This window comes from Scomber scombrus, chromosome 16 (assembly GCF_963691925.1).
Source record: "Scomber scombrus chromosome 16, fScoSco1.1, whole genome shotgun sequence".
NCBI classification, from domain to species: domain Eukaryota; kingdom Metazoa; phylum Chordata; class Actinopteri; order Scombriformes; family Scombridae; genus Scomber; species Scomber scombrus.
Genome location: NC_084985.1, coordinates 6,728,003 through 6,747,618, shown reverse-complemented (window position 1 = coordinate 6,747,618; position 19,616 = coordinate 6,728,003). Strand labels below are relative to the sequence as shown.

The window sequence follows — 19,616 nt, the reverse complement described above, 5'->3', positions numbered from 1 at the left end:
GGAGCTATTGATCGTATCGCACAGGTTTTCGTGCACTTTTATTGTTATGGAGATTTCCTTAATTAGCTTCGGTTTTAGTTACTTTTTAGTGGCATACAACTTGTAGATGTTCAAATTGATATTTTTCAGCATTTTAAGGTCATTTTTCATCAGTGTCGGTTTCTTTACAATCATTTCCAGTTCACTTTACTTCCTTGTTCATTTGGTCTTATCTCCTTTCATCCTGTCCTCTTTACCCACCAATTTTCATACTACATCTTTTTTTTCCTCTCTTTCTATCTCCCATTCCCCCCCCTTTTTTTTCTTCTGTTACCATAGCAACAGAAAAGCGTCCCCGCATCGAAAAGGGCATACGCCTCGCGGGCCCCCCCTCTCATCTTGCTCAGAGGGGAGGATGAGGAGGAGGAAGGAGCTCAGGGAGTATGTTCAAAAAGAAAAAATCAACCCCCCCCCCTCCTTTCCACTGCTCACGCTCTCACTTCTGACCTTTGACCCCCTTCAGCTTTACCCCTCCGCCCCCACAGGTGGAGCTGTGAGGCTGCATGTAAGAGTGCTGTGTCACTGACCTCCCAAACATGGGCTGTACATGCCGACAAACAATAGACAACGCTGCATTTTTTGGAATGACACGACACACATGCCATCATTTCTGTTGGGTGACAACATCCTAACTCCAGTTTTAGTGGTTTTATTCTGCTGTTAGAGAAATTTAAGGTTTATCATCCTCAATCAAATGTGGCCTTTCAGAGAGTTTTCACCCAACAGTGCTACGTTGCATGGATTGCACACAATAAAATATAGCTTATACTGGATATTATTTGTATTTTTATCCATTTAGGCCAGATTTGCTACTTCTAAGATGTTATAGTGGATTTATTATAAATCTGCTGTTATTAAGTTTAATAAACGAGGGCGGGAAAGCTGAAAATTCACAAATTCAGCCGAGTTAAATATATTTTCCTCACAATAATCAGAAGAAATAACCAGAAAAACAGAAGCATGATGGTAAAATATAACACTGACACTCCAGGTGGAGGACAAAATGAAAAAGCATGAATTATATGTCAGTTTACTGAAGATAAACAGTTTTAAGCCTAAGTTAGATGCAGTATGACACACACACACACTCACACACACCCTCCTCTCCTCTCTTCTCCTTTTTGCCGTGTTGCTGACGTGATAACTAATCTGTAGTGAACGCTCTCTTTCCCAGCTCGATGTGAACCCACATCATCCTGCACTGAACTCTTTACAGCAAGCGTGTGAATATAGTGTCTGTTTGGTTTGTTTGTTTGTGTCAGTTTGTCTCTTCTCTTTCTGTTAAACTGGATCTTTCCTCTCTCTCTAAATCTATTTGTGAATAAAAGATGATGCATTAAGAAAACAAGAAGGATGGTTTGACATGAAGTTTGCATTTGTCCTTTATAAAAACCAGCATGGTTTGAATCTGGTTTGCTCCACAGTGTTGGCATGTCTTTAACAGCTACTGTTGAAGACAGCGCCCCCCAGAGGATCATTTCATGTCAATACAGCTGCGCTAAGTTTTGAATTCACTGCACTTTGGATTGTATTGAGCTTTATTTACACACTCTGCTGCCTTTAGCTTGTGTTTCACTACCAAAAAAAACCCTGAATTTAAATGAATCTGTTTTTACTCATTATTTCTTTCTCTTCTCTTTTCTGTTTCAGCCGAGAGAAAAAGGGCGGATGAGATTTCATCGACTACAGAATGTCCAAATAGCGCTGGACTTCCTCAAACAGAGACAGGTACGCATTAAACAGACTGACTTATAATTTTCTATCTGCATTTTAAAATAATTATTTAGTTGTAATTGTACTGAGAAGGATCGAAGCAGAGCCTCAAAACAAATCACTCACATTAAGCTTCTTAACTCATCAAACTGCTGACTATTTTCCTCAGTTACAATCCCATGAGATGAGTCAAAGATGTCCAAATAAACAAGAGCTGCAGCAATTAGTCCATTAATCAATTAGTCTGTTGACAGAAAAGAATCATTTTGACTGTTTTTATAATAGAACAATAGTTTGTCATATTAAAAGCAAATATCTCAAATGAATTGCTGCTTTTAGTTTCTTAAATGGGATGATTTAATGCTTTTCTTTGTCATATATGTCTGACAAAATAGGACATTTACACATGTAACTTTTAACTCTAGGAAATTATGACAGACATTTTAACATTATTTATAGACAAAATGATTAATTGAGAGATTAGATCAGATCATTCCTGAATGAAAATAATCATAATTGTAGTTGCAGCCCTAAAATACACTTCTTATTTCTTTATTGTAGCAAATATAACTGATATATCTGTGTTTCTTGGTTATTATTTATCTTGTGTGGTGTTCAAAATAGTTAAGAACAACTTAATATAAGTATAAGTCCAGACTGCAGTGTTCCTATCCTGCAGTGCATGTTGTAAGCCCTTCCAGGTTTTAGAAATTGCTCTCTATTAGGAGTCAGCATCTTTCTCTGAGTACCTATATAAGACTTTGCAGTTTGGGCTTGTTTACCATAAGCTGCACCACAATTCTCTTTGAAGGAGAAAGAATTTAATTTGTATTAAAACTATTTATAAACTCCTCTGAACTTGCCCCGGTGTGAATGAACAACTTATTGGTAGTTTAATCTTCCTGCTGCTCAGTCTTTAGTCCTGTGCAGCAAATTCTCCCCAGTCTGCAAAAGCACAGACTAAGCAAGTGATTATAACTAGTTCTCATCCTGGGACTTGGCAGCTTCTTGTGCCAGATGGTCTGCTGCTACAGTGCAGAGGGCAGCATTTTATAAAAATACATATTTTTATTCATATTTTGCAACAGTTACAGGGCATTACAGACAGCAACAGCGCCACCTAGCCTCCTCCCACAACCTGTAACAACAGTGGAGAGATGACAGTGAAAGTAATAAGAACAAGAGTGAGGAAAAAAATAGATAGTAAAACATGGAGAGTGCTTCATAAAGAGAGAGCTGCATTCAAACATTAACACCCTCACGGCACTGCACTGTTAATCCATCCTGTATCTGCAGTGAAGAGCCTCATCATACTGACTTATCTGCTTCCTCTGTCATGCTGCATCTTTCATTGTTTCCCCTCCTTCCTCCAAATTAATCTCTCTCTCTCTCTCTCTCTCTCTCTCTCTCTCTCTCTCTCTCTCTTGCTTTAGACTGCAGCTCTCTCTCTCTCACTCACTTAAACCACCTCGTCCTCGTTATCTCTCTCCGGTCCCCACATTTATTTAACTGCGTCAAATTGCTTGAACAACTAGTCGATGTATCTCCTGTCTTGTTTCCTGGAGACAGCAGTGGCCTTTTCTCTCTCTGGGTCTGTTATGAGTTTCACTGCAGGTCTAATTATACATTAAGTGTGAGAGGCATCAGATTTAACAAGGTCTCAAAGAGCCTCGTGCACATAATGGGTATAATAGTTGGAAGAGAGATCATTCTTCATCATGTAGAAATGTACAGAAATGAAGATAAGTTAGGTATTTGGTTGTAAGTGTGTTAAAAATGACCCAAAAAAGTGACAAAATCAGGTTATTTTTGCTGTTGTCATAACAGATCTTCTCATTTTGTGTATTTCAGGTCAAACTTGTAAACATCAGGAATGATGACATCACAGACGGCAACCCCAAACTGACATTAGGTCTCATCTGGACCATCATCCTTCACTTCCAGGTCTGTGTCTCTATATGTTGTTCTGTTGCCTCTGCCGCTGTGTTTCATGGTTCAGACTCAGTTAATGGTTCATTAAGTCAAACTTGTGTCTTCATACTGATGATTTCATGGCATTAAAATATGCTTTGATTCAGCCCTTAATTAAATAACACCTCTAATTGATTGTGTAATATTAAAATTATGGCCAACACGACATTAGTTGTCATTCAGTCTGGATTTTGAGCCGATTTTAAATGAAAACAAACTGCTCCACATGTGGTGTTTATTTCAGTGATGCGCTGTAGTTACTCTGTGGCATCTCTGTCCAGCTGTAAGGATTTGACTTATTATCACTACCGGCTAAACTGTGTGTGTGCTGGCAAACCAGTGTTAGCTTATGTAACAGAGGAGGAGGTTTTTTTCCACCACTAGTTGGAAGTTTACCTCTGTGGCAGCTTTGATCCAGATTAATTCTGGATGTTTGAGTGTCTGAAGTGTTTCCAGTGTGTTTCCTGCAGTAAGAACGTACAGACATCTGCTCTGCTCGTTAACAGAAATACCAGCGGGGTCAAAAGGTTGTTAATATGTAAATGAGTGTGTGTGCTAATATGCTTTATAGTTGGATGTACACGTGTGTTTGAAGAGTGTTCAGTGTGACTCTGCTCTGAGGTTTTTGGGCACATCCGTTTTTCAGTTGTGTTGTTGGCCTTGGCGTGTCTGTGGTTGGTCCTTGCCGGAGGTTGTCCTCTAAACAACTCTGTATGAGGACACATTTTGGCTGTTTGACAACAAATGCATTAAAGCAACACAGGAGATGACATGTGCAGTCTGTAGGCTTTCATGTAAACCCTGATCCTGGATTTACAGCGTGGTGTACTGCGTCAGGCCTGCTGTGTCTTTACTGAAACTCTCCCATTATAAAAGATGGTTTACAGGTGATACAGGCAAGTTGAAAAAATACATAAATAAATATAATGACTCATAGATTCCCTTTATCTCATAAGACATACTGTATACTACTATATCCGCAGTGATGAGCGTATTTGCAGGAAAAAAAACACATTGTGCATCTCAGCTGAAAATGTTTTTATATTATCTTCAAGTTCTAAATGATATTTCTCATCACGGCATTAGTGAGAGGAAGTGTGATTGTAATTTTGTTCATGAAATAAATCTTGCCTAGAGGACGGTGTGTTTAATTTAAACAGTCAGTCATCTATGCTGTGGTGTGTTCTCTCTAATTCCTGATGTGGAATAATTTCCATCGTCGCCCGCAGGTAGGATTGTACTCTATTAGAAATCATTACGGCGTGACTCTAATTACCACCGGTTCCAACTCATGCATGGCAGCTATGTTACAGATAAAAGCAAAAAAAGGAAAAAGAAAAAAACGTAATCAGCATCTTGTTTTCTGTCTTTTTTGTTGTTGGAACAGAAAGCTTTTTTTTTTGTCCCATTGATTTTAGATAATATGGTCATGATCCAGATGTAGTTACTGCTGTTTACCACTAGGCTGTGCTGTGACGTGACCCATAGCAAGGTGACACTGCCAGACGGTTGCCATAGAAACAGTAGTGCATGACATCCCGGCAACTGACTCAGTGAGCGTGAGTCAGCAGCATCTCGCTACACAGAGCGAGCATGAGCGAGAGCGCGAGAGAGAGAAAGAGAGAGAGAGAGAGAGAGAGGAGGAGGGATGGAGCGATGCAGGGCGAGGAGTAGAGGAGTAACCCAGAGATGATGGACAGGAGGCGGGTTGAAACAGGCTCGCAGGAGAGTCGAGCCGAGAGATTGAATTGGCCCTCAGAGCAGCAAATAGTTTCAGCGTCTCCAGAGTTCAGCGGGTTCAGGAGATGACGACACTTTTAAATTAGAGCTGCAGTGAGAAACTCCAGTCACATAGAGCTCTGTGTTCCTGCAGCATGTTAGCGGGTAAATTAGTTTCTGTAAAGGCATTCGAGTGTATCGGAGGGTCCATGATGTGGTCTGCATTTTATACGTAATCCTTTCTAACTAATACGATTTCAACTCTTATAGGGGTTTTCATCTATATACAAGATGCATAACTGTTCAACCTTAACATACAGTCATTAAAATCTCATATTTGACAATGATAAAAATGCATTTTCAACAATTTCACATTAAAGTCAGTCGCTGCAAACACTGAGCTTTACTGCCGCATTAAGTGGAATATACAAGCAATATTGTTTAGCCTCTGGCTCAATGTGATATTAGACAGAGATATAATACACCATAATATCACAGCTCACAGATGGAAATGAGCAGCGCTGCAGTGTTGTTTGTTGTGTTTCACTCAGACTCAACATGACACAAATATTCACTGAGCTATGTGGCTCAAGTCACAAGAGAAATCTGTAATTTCTACATTATTCCCATCGGCCTCTTTAGTCTGATGATCATGAGGATGATTATGATGATGATGGTGAAGAAGAAGTCATTTCTGGAAACAAGCCCTCCAGGTCCTTGTGACCAGGCTGTGCATATGTGCAAATGGGTGACTCACCGCATCAACTAATTATAGGAGCTGTCTCTCTGAGCTATCACATTTCATTTAGGTCAATGCTGTTGTTAGTCGTTATTTCACCAACACATCAAGTTACTCATGAGGTCTGTCTGTGTCACAGTCCTGCTCCCCTCAGCAGTCCTGATGAAGCCAAGCAGCTATAAACTCAGGAATGATGTACTAACATCCTCTGAGTGCATTATCCTGCAAATATCTGCCTTCCTGAAAGCCTTGTTCTGTCTAGCACGTAATTTAATTTGAATAAAGTGAAAGTATAAATCCTATCTGCAGACCGTGAGAGTCACTGACTTGCTTATCAGATGTCTCCAGTTTCAAACCTGCATAACTGCATTGTGAATTTCATGAATAACTGCAGCTGTGGTTGTTAAAACAATCAAAAAACAGCTTTTTACTGTACCAGTAATAACAGAAATGTGTCATAAATTGTCCTTGCTGTAGTTACTCCATCAAACCAGTAGGTGTCACCAGTAGGCTCAGTATTAAATATGACCTGGCTCATTGGAAGTCCCCTGTCCTTTGGCACTCCTCCTCCTCCTGCTGCACTGTGTCCACCTGCGGTTTGCTAAGCTAGCTGTAAGTCAGCACTGATGCTAAAGTAAGTTAAAGAAAACATTTGAGCAGGTGAGGAAAATTCATCAGTACCTCTCTGAGCTGCTTCAAGGCAGAATCAGCAGGTGGGGTCAGTTTATTTAAGTATTAACTTAGGCCTTTATTGCATCAGTCAATCACCATTTATGTCAGTTATAATGAGTCTCTCTCTTAAAGACTGTAGTGACTTTTTTTAAGCAGTTAAATGCCATTAATTGAATATGATTTAAGCATACCTCATTGTTTAAATACTCCTAACCCAATAGCACCTTACTCTAGTTATTTAGCTATGTAAATGTCGTGATTAAACCATTTATCAACTGTATGTAACAATAGGTTATGTACAGTTCTTGAATTCCACCGTCGAGCACGCTATTCGGAGCTGAAACATTATCAACATTAAGAAAAAAGGCAAGAGTATGGTCCATGTAGCTCTTGAAATTAATTTTCAGCTACAGTCAGTTCCCCAGTAACACTGCTTTACTTGAATTTCTTTATTTTCAATCTTTTATCATCACTCTTCTCAATCTTGTTTCCAAAACATAAATAAGTCGTGTTCTTGGAGTTATAATTATATATAATAATTCTTCTCCATTTTCTGTCGTGCAAGGCTGTTGATTGCTGCTTGTAAAGCTAGAAATACAGTGAAGTGGGCTTTTTAATCACTATAATTGGTTTTAAACAGTGGTCGGTAGTGGAGCAGTGTGTCTAAACTTAGATTTTAAAATTTGCTTTTCAGATCAGCTTCGAGGGTTGTAAGAACGTTGAAGGCTGAAACTAATTACAATCATTAAAAATCATAATCAATCTTCATGCATCGGCGCACATAATCGACAAAAGAGCAACAAACTGTATGATCAGAGGAGCTTCTGAGGGTCCAAACATGCAGCGACTGTGTCTTAGCTGGCACCGGGTTCAGATGAAGGTTGATTAGCACAGCTCGAGGTGGCACGTAGCCACAGTGAAGGGATGAAAGCCTCAGGGACTTGATTAGTGCTTTTTTCCCATTGGTTCATGCCCTTTCTGAGTGTGTGTGTGTGTGTTTGTGTGTTTGTGTGTGTGTGTGTGTGTATATGCTTCTCTCTTATGCTTTCAGTTAATGAGGAAAGATGGATCACCGTTGCTTTAACCACTTGAGAGCGCTGCATGTTAGTGGTTTCCATCCATATCTGTCTCTGTGAAAACATTCTTTCCATTCATGAGGCACTTACTGTATATGCAAAGTAGTTCATACATCTGCATTGTTGGTGGAAGACAGCGATGAATCCTCTTCTCCTGCCAATGCCATTTTGTATAGCAGTTTTTAATATGTTGGAAGATGCAGGAGAGAAGTTAAATATGTGACGTGTTAAGAGGACGATGTGGATGACGTTTTCTATCCTGGCTACTTTTACATTTTTCATGCTTTTCTTCAGATTAATCGTTATTTCTATAAAATCTTTTTTTACTAGTCAATCGATTAACTGTTTCAGCAAAGCACTAAACATATGGCTTTTTAGATAATGTGATAGAAAAGAGCTATTTTGGGTTTATCCCCGATGGATTAAAGACCTGTGAAATCCAGGTAATTCATCACTTTTATGCAGAAATCCTGTAAATATAATATTTCCATAAAACCCCTGCTCATTTATTCTCAGAAATACAATCAGCAATAAGTGTGTGCCCCCCTCTGTTTACTCCCCCCTCTCAGCTCTTGATCCTTTCACAGCCTTCGACCATTCCCTCCTTTCTCTCTTCTGTCCTCTTCAACTTTCTCTTAATTCCCTCAAATCTCTTAGCTCGCTTTCTCTTTCTCTGCCTCCCCCTTTTCACCACAGAGCCATTCAAAACCTGTAGCTTGAGATTGAAGGGAATAGACGGAGGAAGGAGGGAGGGAGAGAGAGAAGGAGAAATAAATTGAAGCGCTCACCTTTTTCTCATTGTGAGGAGACGAGACGCGAGTGTCATTACGATTTGATTTCTCTCATGCACGCTTTTTTTTTAACCCTCCGTTACTGTTGCAGCTTGTCATTCAGGGAAGCTTTTGGGTCAAGTGTGTATGTGTGTTTGTGGCATAGCAAGCTGTTCACTAACAGCCGAATGAGAAAGGGAGAGAGAGTGAGAGCCAAAGAGAGGGCAGGAGTAACAAGGAAGCGGATAGGAGGAGGAGGAGAGCCAAGGAGGGAGGGGTGGGATTGTGAGAGTGAGAGAGCGAGCAGAAGAGAGTGTGAAGCTGCAGCAGCCGGGAGATAAAAGCTTTTCTCTCCCTCTGCCGGCGCCTGCAAGCGAGGGATAAAGCAGAGGAGCGAATCCAGCCGTGGGAGAGAGACGAATCCAGGCTGCCTGCTGTCACTGGAGCTCCTGGATTCCCCCTGATCAGCAGGCCTCAAACCACAAACGAACAGCAGGATAAGACACATTGGTGTTACACGTCTGCAGAAGGGCTCGCACACAGCTGACCAGGGGACCGCCCATCCTTGCAGGCACAAACACACTCTCATACTCTCCTGGACAGCCAAAACACTTGCTGTTTCTCCTGCCTCCACCGTATCAATTGGATCAATCCAGCCATGCTTGTCTGACGGAGCCACAGCCTCCTTTTTTAGCAGGAGACGCCCTGTGTGCCTGGTTTTTGCTCCGTGCATGTCTTTGTTTTTTAAGGGGACATGCATGCGGACCCTTACCCTTGTCCTTACTTCCGCTGCTGTGCTGTGGGAAGTTCAGGACTGCACTTCAGTGGATATTGAATCCTGTTGGCTCTGATCCAGATGCACATCTGTACATGAACTAGGTCTCCTACTCGAGCTGAGGACCAATCTCTTGCTCCTTTCCTCCTCTTCTGCCTCAGAGTTCAGCTCTTACACCAGATGCCTCTTCCTAATTAGATCTAGTGGACATGTGGAGCTATTAAGAGACGAAAAAGGCACCAGAGAGTAAAGAGGACAAAAACGAGACCCTTTTTTCCCCTGCCTCCCTCCTTTTTTTTGCATCTTTGTAAAATATGGTCTAAATTTCCCCCCCACTCCTGCAAACTGTGGATTTTGTCAGGCTGTTGCATCGTCGCACTGCACCACCTGATGAAGGGGAAGCTTGCCTGAGTAACTGGCAGACTGACAGCAGGACACAGGACGTTCATGATCGGACAACACTGGAACACAATTCTCAGCTAACTCTGGTCCTCAGGGAGTCTGACATTGAGGTTGGGGGCAATCTTTCCACTGGTATCCAGGGGGCAGGCATGTGATGCTAAAGCTGTCTGGGGAGCTTGAGGTGGAGTCTGTCTGCTTTCGGTTTCCTTTATCGAGGCACACAGCCGCATTTTTGCCAGTGCAAGATAAATCTCATCAATGGGAGAAATTAACACCAGCAATTTTGGATTCCAACATATTGACAACAGCAGGAAGACACACAAGCTTGGAGGGGTTGACACATCACATGAGCTCAATGAGCAGGGTAAATCGTGGGAGGATTACAAGGAGAGGCATTGGTGCGCGGAAGCCGATGCCCTGATTGAGTATTTAGCAAGCTGTCATAGTATTGGCTGAATCTTCCAGCAATCTGTGGCAGCATTGGCTGACTGCACACTATCTCTCACCCACAACAAATCTGGACACTGTGCTGTCTCGGCAGAATGAGACACCGAGCTCACCGTTACTACGAGAGGTATCGACAGTATCACAATTAATACTACTTCCACTAAGACTTACCGTGGACAGATTGGATTTCTTACTGGTTTCTGTGTTGAGGGATCAACCAAACGTTACGGATCTTACTTCTCTTCTCTTGCATTGCAGTAACGTTACCACAGTAAAGAGGAGGCATCATTAATTCATGTGTTCCTATGGCTGCTGGATCTGAATGTTAGAGAGAGCTCCTGGATCACAGCCACACATCAAACTGACAACAAATCTTACCGATACTTTGTGGTTTATTGGGGATAGAGAATCTGGATGGAGTTGCGACAGGTGATGGTGTTTTTTCTTTTTTTTTCTTACTCCATTGAATAGCTGCTCATATTCAAAGGAATTATAATATTGAATCAAGAAGTGAGATCGGACTGCTTTATATTCCTGCACTCATAGAAATCCTGCAAATACATTCACTGACTTTCACACTTGCATGTATGCACTGTGTGTATGAAGCCGCTGGAGTAGGACTGGATTGCAATACATTTTTCTCTCTCCCACACTCATCATCCTGCCTGACATATTGCCTTACACCAGGTAACGGCTTACCTGCTGGAAGCCGAGTGATAAATCAGACGCCTGACCCTGACCAAATTTATTTTCTTCTCTCGCGCGGCTCTGCTGACATAATTGTGTCCTTGTGTCCTTGACTGCGACCACAAGTCTTCTGGGATCAAGAAAACAGACCAAGTAAAGCAGTCATCTGCCTGCACGCATACCTTACTCTATCACAGCATGGCCCTTAGAGAGAGAAGGGCTGCCCGCTGAATTTGCCTGAGTGCGATTCAGGTGAGGTGAAGGAAAGAGGAAGGACGGGAACGGGGATAGCCTGTGGCTGAACCAATAACTGCCTGAGGAAAAGACTGACTTTCTTCATCTCTCCTTCTGTGACAGCTCACACCATCCATCTTTCTATTCATCTGGTTTTATTTAAAAAGGTGCCATGCGAAAAGGAGCACAACTCTCACAGGTGACAGATTGATGAAGGAGCTGTCAATCACTTGCCAGCCTATCTGAATATTTCCTCTTCGGTGTCTGTCTTCAGAGGGTTGGGATTTTGCTCCTGAACAAATACAAAGCCAGACAACATTCATTTGGCTTCTCCCATGGATTAAATGCCTGAATTTGCCTGTATATTTTTTTAAATCCACTGTTCTCTGTCGATATCAAAGAGATGGGGAACTCCATGGGTTGCGTCAGGCCTCCTCGCGAGGGGGAACTCGGTGGAGCCCCACCACTTTCACCAAAGAAACGCCTACGTTTCAGACGTAAGCACAAGGGCAAAAAGAACAGGAAAGGAGAGGTAGAACAGGAGGACTTTGATCGACAAACAAGCCAAGAGCCTGATGAAAGAGAGGAAGAGGATGAAGATGATGAGGAAAAGGCAGCAATTGTAGAAGCAGTAGATTCCGATTTTAGTAACAGACCTAAGACTCTTGTAACAGTGCCTGATACACAGTTAATTCATTCCAAAACAAATCTGCACAGCATGACCCTTTCCCCTGGCTCTGTCAGTGCCGCTGTCGGGGGCCTGTTGGGCAACAGAATACTTGAAATGTCCCCCAATCCCAGCCCAGCCTGGAAGGGGGTCTTCTGCCTTCCAGGGGAGGAAGACACTGTTAGTGCAATCGTAGATGTCTCCAGCATCCCGAGCCAAACCACCACCACCTCCCCAGTCAACACAGCCGTAGCCCTGGGCAGCACCACTCCAGGTGGAGGAAGGGTCTGTCGTGTAAAAGAGAAAGTCCAAGGGGTCCTCGAAAAACCCTGGATACTCCGACAAAAAAAGGAGAAAAAAGACAAGGGGAGAGTAGGGAAAGAGGAAAAAGGGGATGGTGGGGAAAAAGGACAAGCAGCAGAGACATCAGGGACGGTGCAGACACCTTCAGAGAGGGAGCGCAAAGGTGTGGTCCATATCCGAGAGGTGGATGGTAAGCTCTGCGTGGTGAGGACAGTGTACCCCAGTGACTTTGGCTCTCCAGTGTGGAGGGGGGAAAGTGACAGTGAGGTGGATGTGCACAAAGAGCCCCCTACCCCGTCTCCTGTCACTGGAAATATTCTCAAAGTCCAACTGTCTGAGGACAAGAGTGGAGCCACAATGTTTGGAGACGATTTCTTCTTGTCCGGCCAAATGCAGTTTCCGGGGACTGCGGCCTACAAGGAATTCAACTTGGACACTCGAGATCGTGCACAAGAGCGGTCGTCTCTCTTGGAGTCAGGCTATGCCAGCGACCTGCCACTGACTTCTCCAGAAACAGCGGGCACCACTCCCAGTCAGACAGACTGGGGAGGGCTGACCAGTAGCTCATCAGAGAGACTGGACTCCATGGTAGAGAGTCCCCTGCAACAGTCAACTGTAAAATACCTGCCACAGGTTTGCCTTTATATATCTCTGTCTCTGTCATCCAGACGTCAAATCCTTTAGCTAACTCTGTTAAATCTTCTATCTTTATCCCATTCTCGATTAGTGCTACAGTACGACACCTAATTGCCTAATCCAGTGGCCCAAACCTCCTGGGCTGTGACCAGAACCAGGTCTTGAAGCATTTGCTACCAGGAATCAATATGATTACCCCCAAAAAATAGTTGAAAAAGGTTGAGGACCCCTGGATTAATCTGTTAATTGTCCAACAGATTAAATTTATCAACAACAATTATCATAATCAGATTTGCAGTATTATTCAGTTTTTCATCATTATATATTGGGTATATTTGGGTTGTAGACTGCTGTTTGCACAAAACAAGCAATAATAATGAAGACATTACCATGAAAGGGTGCCTTTGTTGTCTAATGTATACCATGCTTGTGGTCATGAAGGGTTGTATATGTGTGTGTTGTTATCGGCTGTTGAAAGGCACAATGCCTTTTTCTCCACTCCCCCCTCCTCTGTCCCCAGAGTCTAATCAACACAGCACAGACGGTCTCTCTATCCGTCTTCCCCAGTTTCCTTCTTCCCTCCCTTTCTTGCGTTTCCATTGCTTCTTAGTTTCCTAATACAACAACACACTCGCTCAATACTGACGCCTGTTACAGTGTGTGAGAGACATACAGGCTTGTTTGTATGCATGTATGAAAGAAGGGTCATTGCATCAAATGACAGGGTTTCCACCAGCTGAAAACTGAAACTTGTCATTTACGACCGAGCGAAGAATATAAGTGTGTGTTTGTGTCAGTCTGGTGCTCGTGGTTGTGGTCGACAAAAGGTTTAAGGCCGTTTAGGGGTAGGAAAGGGCGAGACCGGTTCATTTAACATTATAACAACTACAGTATAGTCTGCAGGAGATTTACAATGTAGTGTTTCTACATTAGGTTTGATTGTTTGCTGCTGCACAGATTAAGCAGCTTCAACTACCTTTGTAAGTTTTAGATAATGGTGCCAATATGATACTGGAGTTTTGATACCAAAACCGGAACAATACTTGTTTTATTAACATACTTAAACATGTTTTTACTTAAGTACTCAAACTTTAAATGCTAAATCTAGCTGTTGATGTATTTTGCTCTGATATAATAGTCTAAAACTGGCAAAACTTTGACTTCAATCAGGTCAAAGACTCTTACTGTACATTTAATATTGGATGTCATTTGATAGTTTTAGATATTGGTGTTGATATGATATAAGAGTTGTAATACCAATATTGGAACTATACTTGTTTTATTATCATACTTAAGCACATTTTTACTTAAGTACTCAGATGTATTTTGCCAAAACTGGCTAAGCTTTGACTTCAATAATGTCAAAGATATGGATAAAGAATAATAAAGATGCTGAATCTTACTGTACATTTAGTGCCAGTATTTGATATTTTATGCACAGAACCACAGACACATTTTGGTACAATATTTACTGATGAAGTATTGAGGTAAATATCCAAACCTGGTATGGCATTACTGAACTAGATCTAACTTTAGACACCCTCGCATTGTCAAGAAATGTCTGTGATACGATGCTTCATATCTGTGCAAAGTTTATCATTTTTTGAGGGGCTGTCCATTAATCTTATTGATGAATCTGGGTCAGAAAACATGAGAAAATGGCTTTTTTGTTATCTCTCTGTGTTTGTGTCAGTTTACAACAATTAACCAGAGAGGAATCCATCAGCGTTACACTGACAGAGGATTCAAAAGTCGATGCAGTTCACCCCGATGGTCACTCCTTAATTCATCATCATTGAAAGCTCTTGACTTCAGTGTGTTTTTAGATCACTAGTCCAACCCTGTTTGTTTGTACCGGATGTGTTGTTTATATCTGGCTTCCAAGAAGTGGGGCTCGGTTGCAGGAATGATCTGGCTTCAAGCATTTTCTGTGCTAACTTACAGCTGTTCTTCACCTTGAAAATGAAAACTCTGCAGCAGCCTCTGCAGTAACACAGCAACGAGACGACGTGAGATTTTTTTTTACCACGGCTGCCACAGATCAGTTCAGTTTTCCACCACATGATGAAGGCGGTCGAGTAATGCAGCTGATGTCATGTTCAGGGTTTTGTTGAGTGCCTACATCTCAGCGTTAGATGCACAGTTGCTGAGTCATGGAAAACCACAAAGACAGACTGATACGGTAGATCCAAGCTCCACAGAGATCCATGCTTAAGAGGGTTTTTTACTGGGCAGAAATAATCAATACTCCTGGCTTGTCTGTGCTCCTGTGTCATGAGAGAAGTGTGTCTATGTCTGTGTGTGTATGTCTCATGTATTCAGTTTAAAGTGCAGCTGTCCTTTCTGTGTGGGGGTGAGTGATGCCCCCTTCTCTGCATAAAAAGGGATTTGAAATGCGCATTCATCAGTGAGACGGCTGCCTGGTTCAGCCTCGAGGGAATTCCTATCACACTTTGAAACCAATGCTCAAATGTCTGAAGCTATCCAGCCTTCCATCATTTGTCTATCTATCCTGCATCCACCCTTTTATACTTCAGAACTAAAAGCCAGAGATTTAGAAAGGCACATTTAGTTTTTTTAAGTGCCAATTAAACAACCAAACTATATTATGTCTTCTTTTTTTTAAAATATATATATTCTCCTGTTCATCCTCCATTTTAATCTCATTGTTATCTCCCTCCCCTCCCTTCATCTCCCTGCTAACTTCAAAGAGGCCATGTTTCTAAAAGAGGGCTGGACCAGAGCTCGGGGGGGGGGGCTGCTGGTGGATCATAGATGTTTGTGACAGCATCACGGCTCTACTGATCTGCTGCTCGCTTTTATATCACCAATATATGTCTCTGTGTGTTTCTGCTTATGTGCATTAACATGGCTGAGTCAGACTTACACATGAACTTTACATGCAGTATCAGAGGAGGTGCACAGTGGATACATGTCTGGGAGAGGCGTGTCATGTGACCAGTGCTTCAGTCTGTTTTTTTGTGTGTAGCGTCCACTCCTCCACACCTAAACTACACTTAATAAGGCAAGATGAGCAATTCAAAAATATCTTTAAAATGTGTCTTAAAAGCAGCATCAGGCTTATTAATATGTATATTTTGTGTGTATGTTGGTTTTATGTCATTTGAAATAACATTTGCACCATTTTTTAAAACCAAAAGTAAGAATGTCAAATGGTGTAACCACAAAATAATCATAAATATTACATATTTCATATTTTATAATTTGTGACAAATGACAGTGTTTTGTTGCAAAAGCAGATTATATTTATTCCATTTATTTTAGTTCACATTTATTTTCCTGTATATAATCAGATCTTAATGAAAAAATACTGGTTACACCAATTGGACACAAGTCGCTGAATACATTCAGGATAGTATGACAGGGGTCTTGTTATTATTATTAGCTCTGAAACTACAAATTAAAAGCCTCGTAGGAGTAAGTCGAGTTAATTACAGTTGGGGTTGTTTTGCTGTGTTTGCTAGCAGGCTAATTTAGCTGATGTGGAGTTGACATGCTCTAATGACTGCACACATTGTAAGCTTCCACCTAGTGTGCAAGTCATACTTATTAAGTATTAGTTAGCTCACCATATTTCACGCCTTTCATGTACTTCATTAGGGAAGAAGTAGAACTGTTAGATATGGTTTAAAGCTCCAGGAAAAGCTAGCAGATGAACTTTGTGTTTAGAAAAACCATTACAGCTCTACTCCTCCAGCAGGCTGAGTACCTCTAAAATAACCACAGCAAAGCACCACAGGGTGTGTTTAAGTCACCTGAAAACCCTTTTTATATATATGAATAAATAAATGGCAGATGTACAGAACAGAAACCTTAGTCGGATGGATGAGAAACTGTTGCAGTGAGCGTGTTGTAGAAGCCTTCTATGTGCAGATGCAGCCCTCACACGGAGGTGCTGTATCAATATTCAACCGGAGGATTAAACGCTCAGTATTTCACTGCAAAGGAGATTGTGGATGCATACAGAGAGATCCAAAGCTCTGCAGGAGAACACACACAGCCGAATCCGCATTATTGTTGACTTTATGTATCCTTGTTTGCTCATCTTGATGTTTGTAGTCAATGAGACGTTGTTAGAAATGTCACTGCATGCTAAAATCATCACACACTTAAAGGCAGACACGTGTAATAGTCATGTAGTGTGTCTGAGTATGAGGAGTGTCTGCAGCTCTGTGCCAGATTACCTATTTTAACTTTTTTGTCATCATTTTGGGAGTTGGGTGTCCTCATTAAATGAAGAACAGCTTTGCAACTCTCTCTTTTTTTCTTCTTTTTAATGAATGTGGACTCAGAACAGATTGTGCTTTTTGTTGAATCTGTGCAGTATGTTATTGCAAGTTACCCCCTTCTCCTCTGTAGTCAGTTTTGACAGTCTTTTTTATCTCATCTTCTCCCTTCTCGCCCTCCTCCCCCTCCCTCCCCTTCGGTGTCTTTTTGGCTGTTGCTGCAGTCTCTTGGCGCACACTGGACCTTCATACTGCTCTATATTAGCAGCAGGGAGAGAGACAGAAAGACAGGGAGAGATATAGAGAGAGGGAGGAGCGGAGGACAGCGAGTGAAGTGAAGAGAGGGATGACTACAGGAGAATACTGATGACAATAACGGCAGCCAAAGCCACAGTTACTGCTTATACATCACTCTGCTGCAGACAGACGGAGCTTAAAAGAGCAAATTGAGAGGAAGGAGGACAGGGAGAGGAAAAATGGCCAAAGTGGTCGTGTAGCTTCAATAGGGGGAAAACACATAGATAAAGTAGCTGTCAGTCTCCATGGAAGCTCGACTCCTCCTTCAGACCCACCCCAAGTAAACATACTGTAGGTCTTTAGTGGAGCGTTTATGAGCCGTGTATAACAGCGCCCAGCAAAAAGCATCTGTTGCATTTGTGTAGTAGTACAGTTTGTCCTGGATCAACACGCGCTTCCATATAAGCAAGAACATTTAAATGATTACAGAAGGAAATTTAAAAGGCATTTGAGATGAATGTGATTTATTAAAGAGTCTTAATTTAATGGCAGCTAATAGTTACTGCAAGCAGAATGTTCCATGTAATCATTTCTCCTGTTCATACTGTCTATAAGAAGATCTACACCACATTTTTAAGTGACCACAGTCCTCATTTTGAGTCAAAATTATAATATGAAGCTTCAGATGTCTGTTAGTCAAATCAAGTGGATATCTGCCACATTTACAGTGTTTTTAGATTCAAATTCCCTCTTTGTGTTTCCCTGTTGAGATGTGGTGGAAATAAAGTAACAAAAAAAGGGACTTTGGCACTAAAAAAGACTGTAACATTGAAAGAAATCTACTTGATTTGACTTATTTGGATGAGTGAAGCCTCATCGTAGCTTTTAAATAAACTTTTAAATACATCTTTACATGGAAGTAAGGCTGTGGATTTTGCCCCCCATCATTTACATTGTAAGTACACTATTAAGAGATCTTTTAATGGTCGGTATGAACAGGAAGAATGATTACAGCAAGAAAAAAACATGTGTTAGTGTTCATTTGGGAATCTGAAAAAAATGGTGAAAATATCCTTTAACTGATTTATGACGCATTGCGTAAAAAAAAATGGGGAAAAAATGAAAACTGGTTGATAATGCAAAAGAATTTCGGAGGTTAGTAGGCATCTTAAGTCCCTCACTGAGTAAATAACACATTTTAGAGGCGTATCCGAGTCTGATAGCAACACACTGTTAGTAGAGGGGGGGAAAAGATAAAAAAGACTAGCTGCTTTAGAGGCAAAGCATTAGCAGGCAGATTGAGCAGATTGATCAGCATCCGAAGCAGAACAGATGAAAGAATATGAGAAACTGATGAGACAGTTCGAGGGTGGAGGGAAGGTGGGGGAGCAGACGGAGATGAAGGAGAGGAGAGTTGGAGCTGCAGGAGCTAATGAGCAGACTAGACTGGAGATGGAGGGAGGAAATAAGAAGGGGGGAAAGAAAATGACATTAATATATAAATGCATGCTTATGATTTCATGAACTGATTCACATGTTATACACACATTGAGGGTTATTGATCGCCAGAAAAGAGAAATCAGGGTTCTCTTTCATAATATTTCGTTCGATGTCTCACTATGGGATGCACGCCTCGCTGCAGCCCTCAGAAGCATTTATCTCATTACGCCAATCCTGATTGGCTGGTGAACGTGTCCGTCCGCCACAGGTAGTCCCACCTACCTTAAATAGCTCATGCGGACGGCACCACCCTCATTCAAACACCTCTTCTCACTCGGAGCATATCTCGCGTCCAGAGCTAGCTAGCTTAACTGTCCATAGACGGATCTTATTTAGCTTCTGTCGCTGGGCGCTACTAGCTTAGGACATTTTTTTCTGCTTCGTCGGTCACACCAGATCGAACTCAGTGCTTTCCTGCCCTCCACGGCTTGGTCAGCACTGCTCTCGACGCCCCACCACGGCTACTCGAGCACCGGGCATTAGCACACCAGCTAATTCTCGGCTTCTTCACGGTTAGCACACCAGCTAACTGCCTCGGCTCCCTGCCTGCACACCAGCTCGCACGGAATGGAGGCTAAAACCCCTCACACCAGAGGGCACGGAGACTCCGGAGCCAGACTCTGTCGCTGCGGGAATAAGATATCGAGCATGGATCCACACCAGGTCTGCTCGTGCTGTCTTGGGCTGGAACACGCCCGGGCGGCTATCGAGGTCCCCGGCTCGTGTCAACACTGTGCGGTGTTCACCATCAAGAGTCTCCGCAGACGACTAGCCCGCCTGGC

The 19,616-nt window shown here is 42.1% G+C and overlaps 1 protein-coding gene across 6 annotated transcripts in view; it reads left to right on the top strand.

Moving 5' to 3' along the window:
- macf1a (microtubule actin crosslinking factor 1a) overlaps positions 1 to 19,616 on the top strand; it is a 247,530-nt gene that overhangs the window by 116,400 nt on the left and 111,514 nt on the right. For all 6 annotated transcript variants that reach the window (XM_062436570.1, XM_062436569.1, XM_062436574.1 and 3 more), the window contains 2 exons: positions 1,690 to 1,767; positions 3,604 to 3,696. In XM_062436570.1, the coding sequence (XP_062292554.1) occupies positions 1,690 to 1,767; positions 3,604 to 3,696 (171 nt within the window). The remainder of the gene's footprint in view (positions 1 to 1,689; positions 1,768 to 3,603; positions 3,697 to 19,616) is intronic.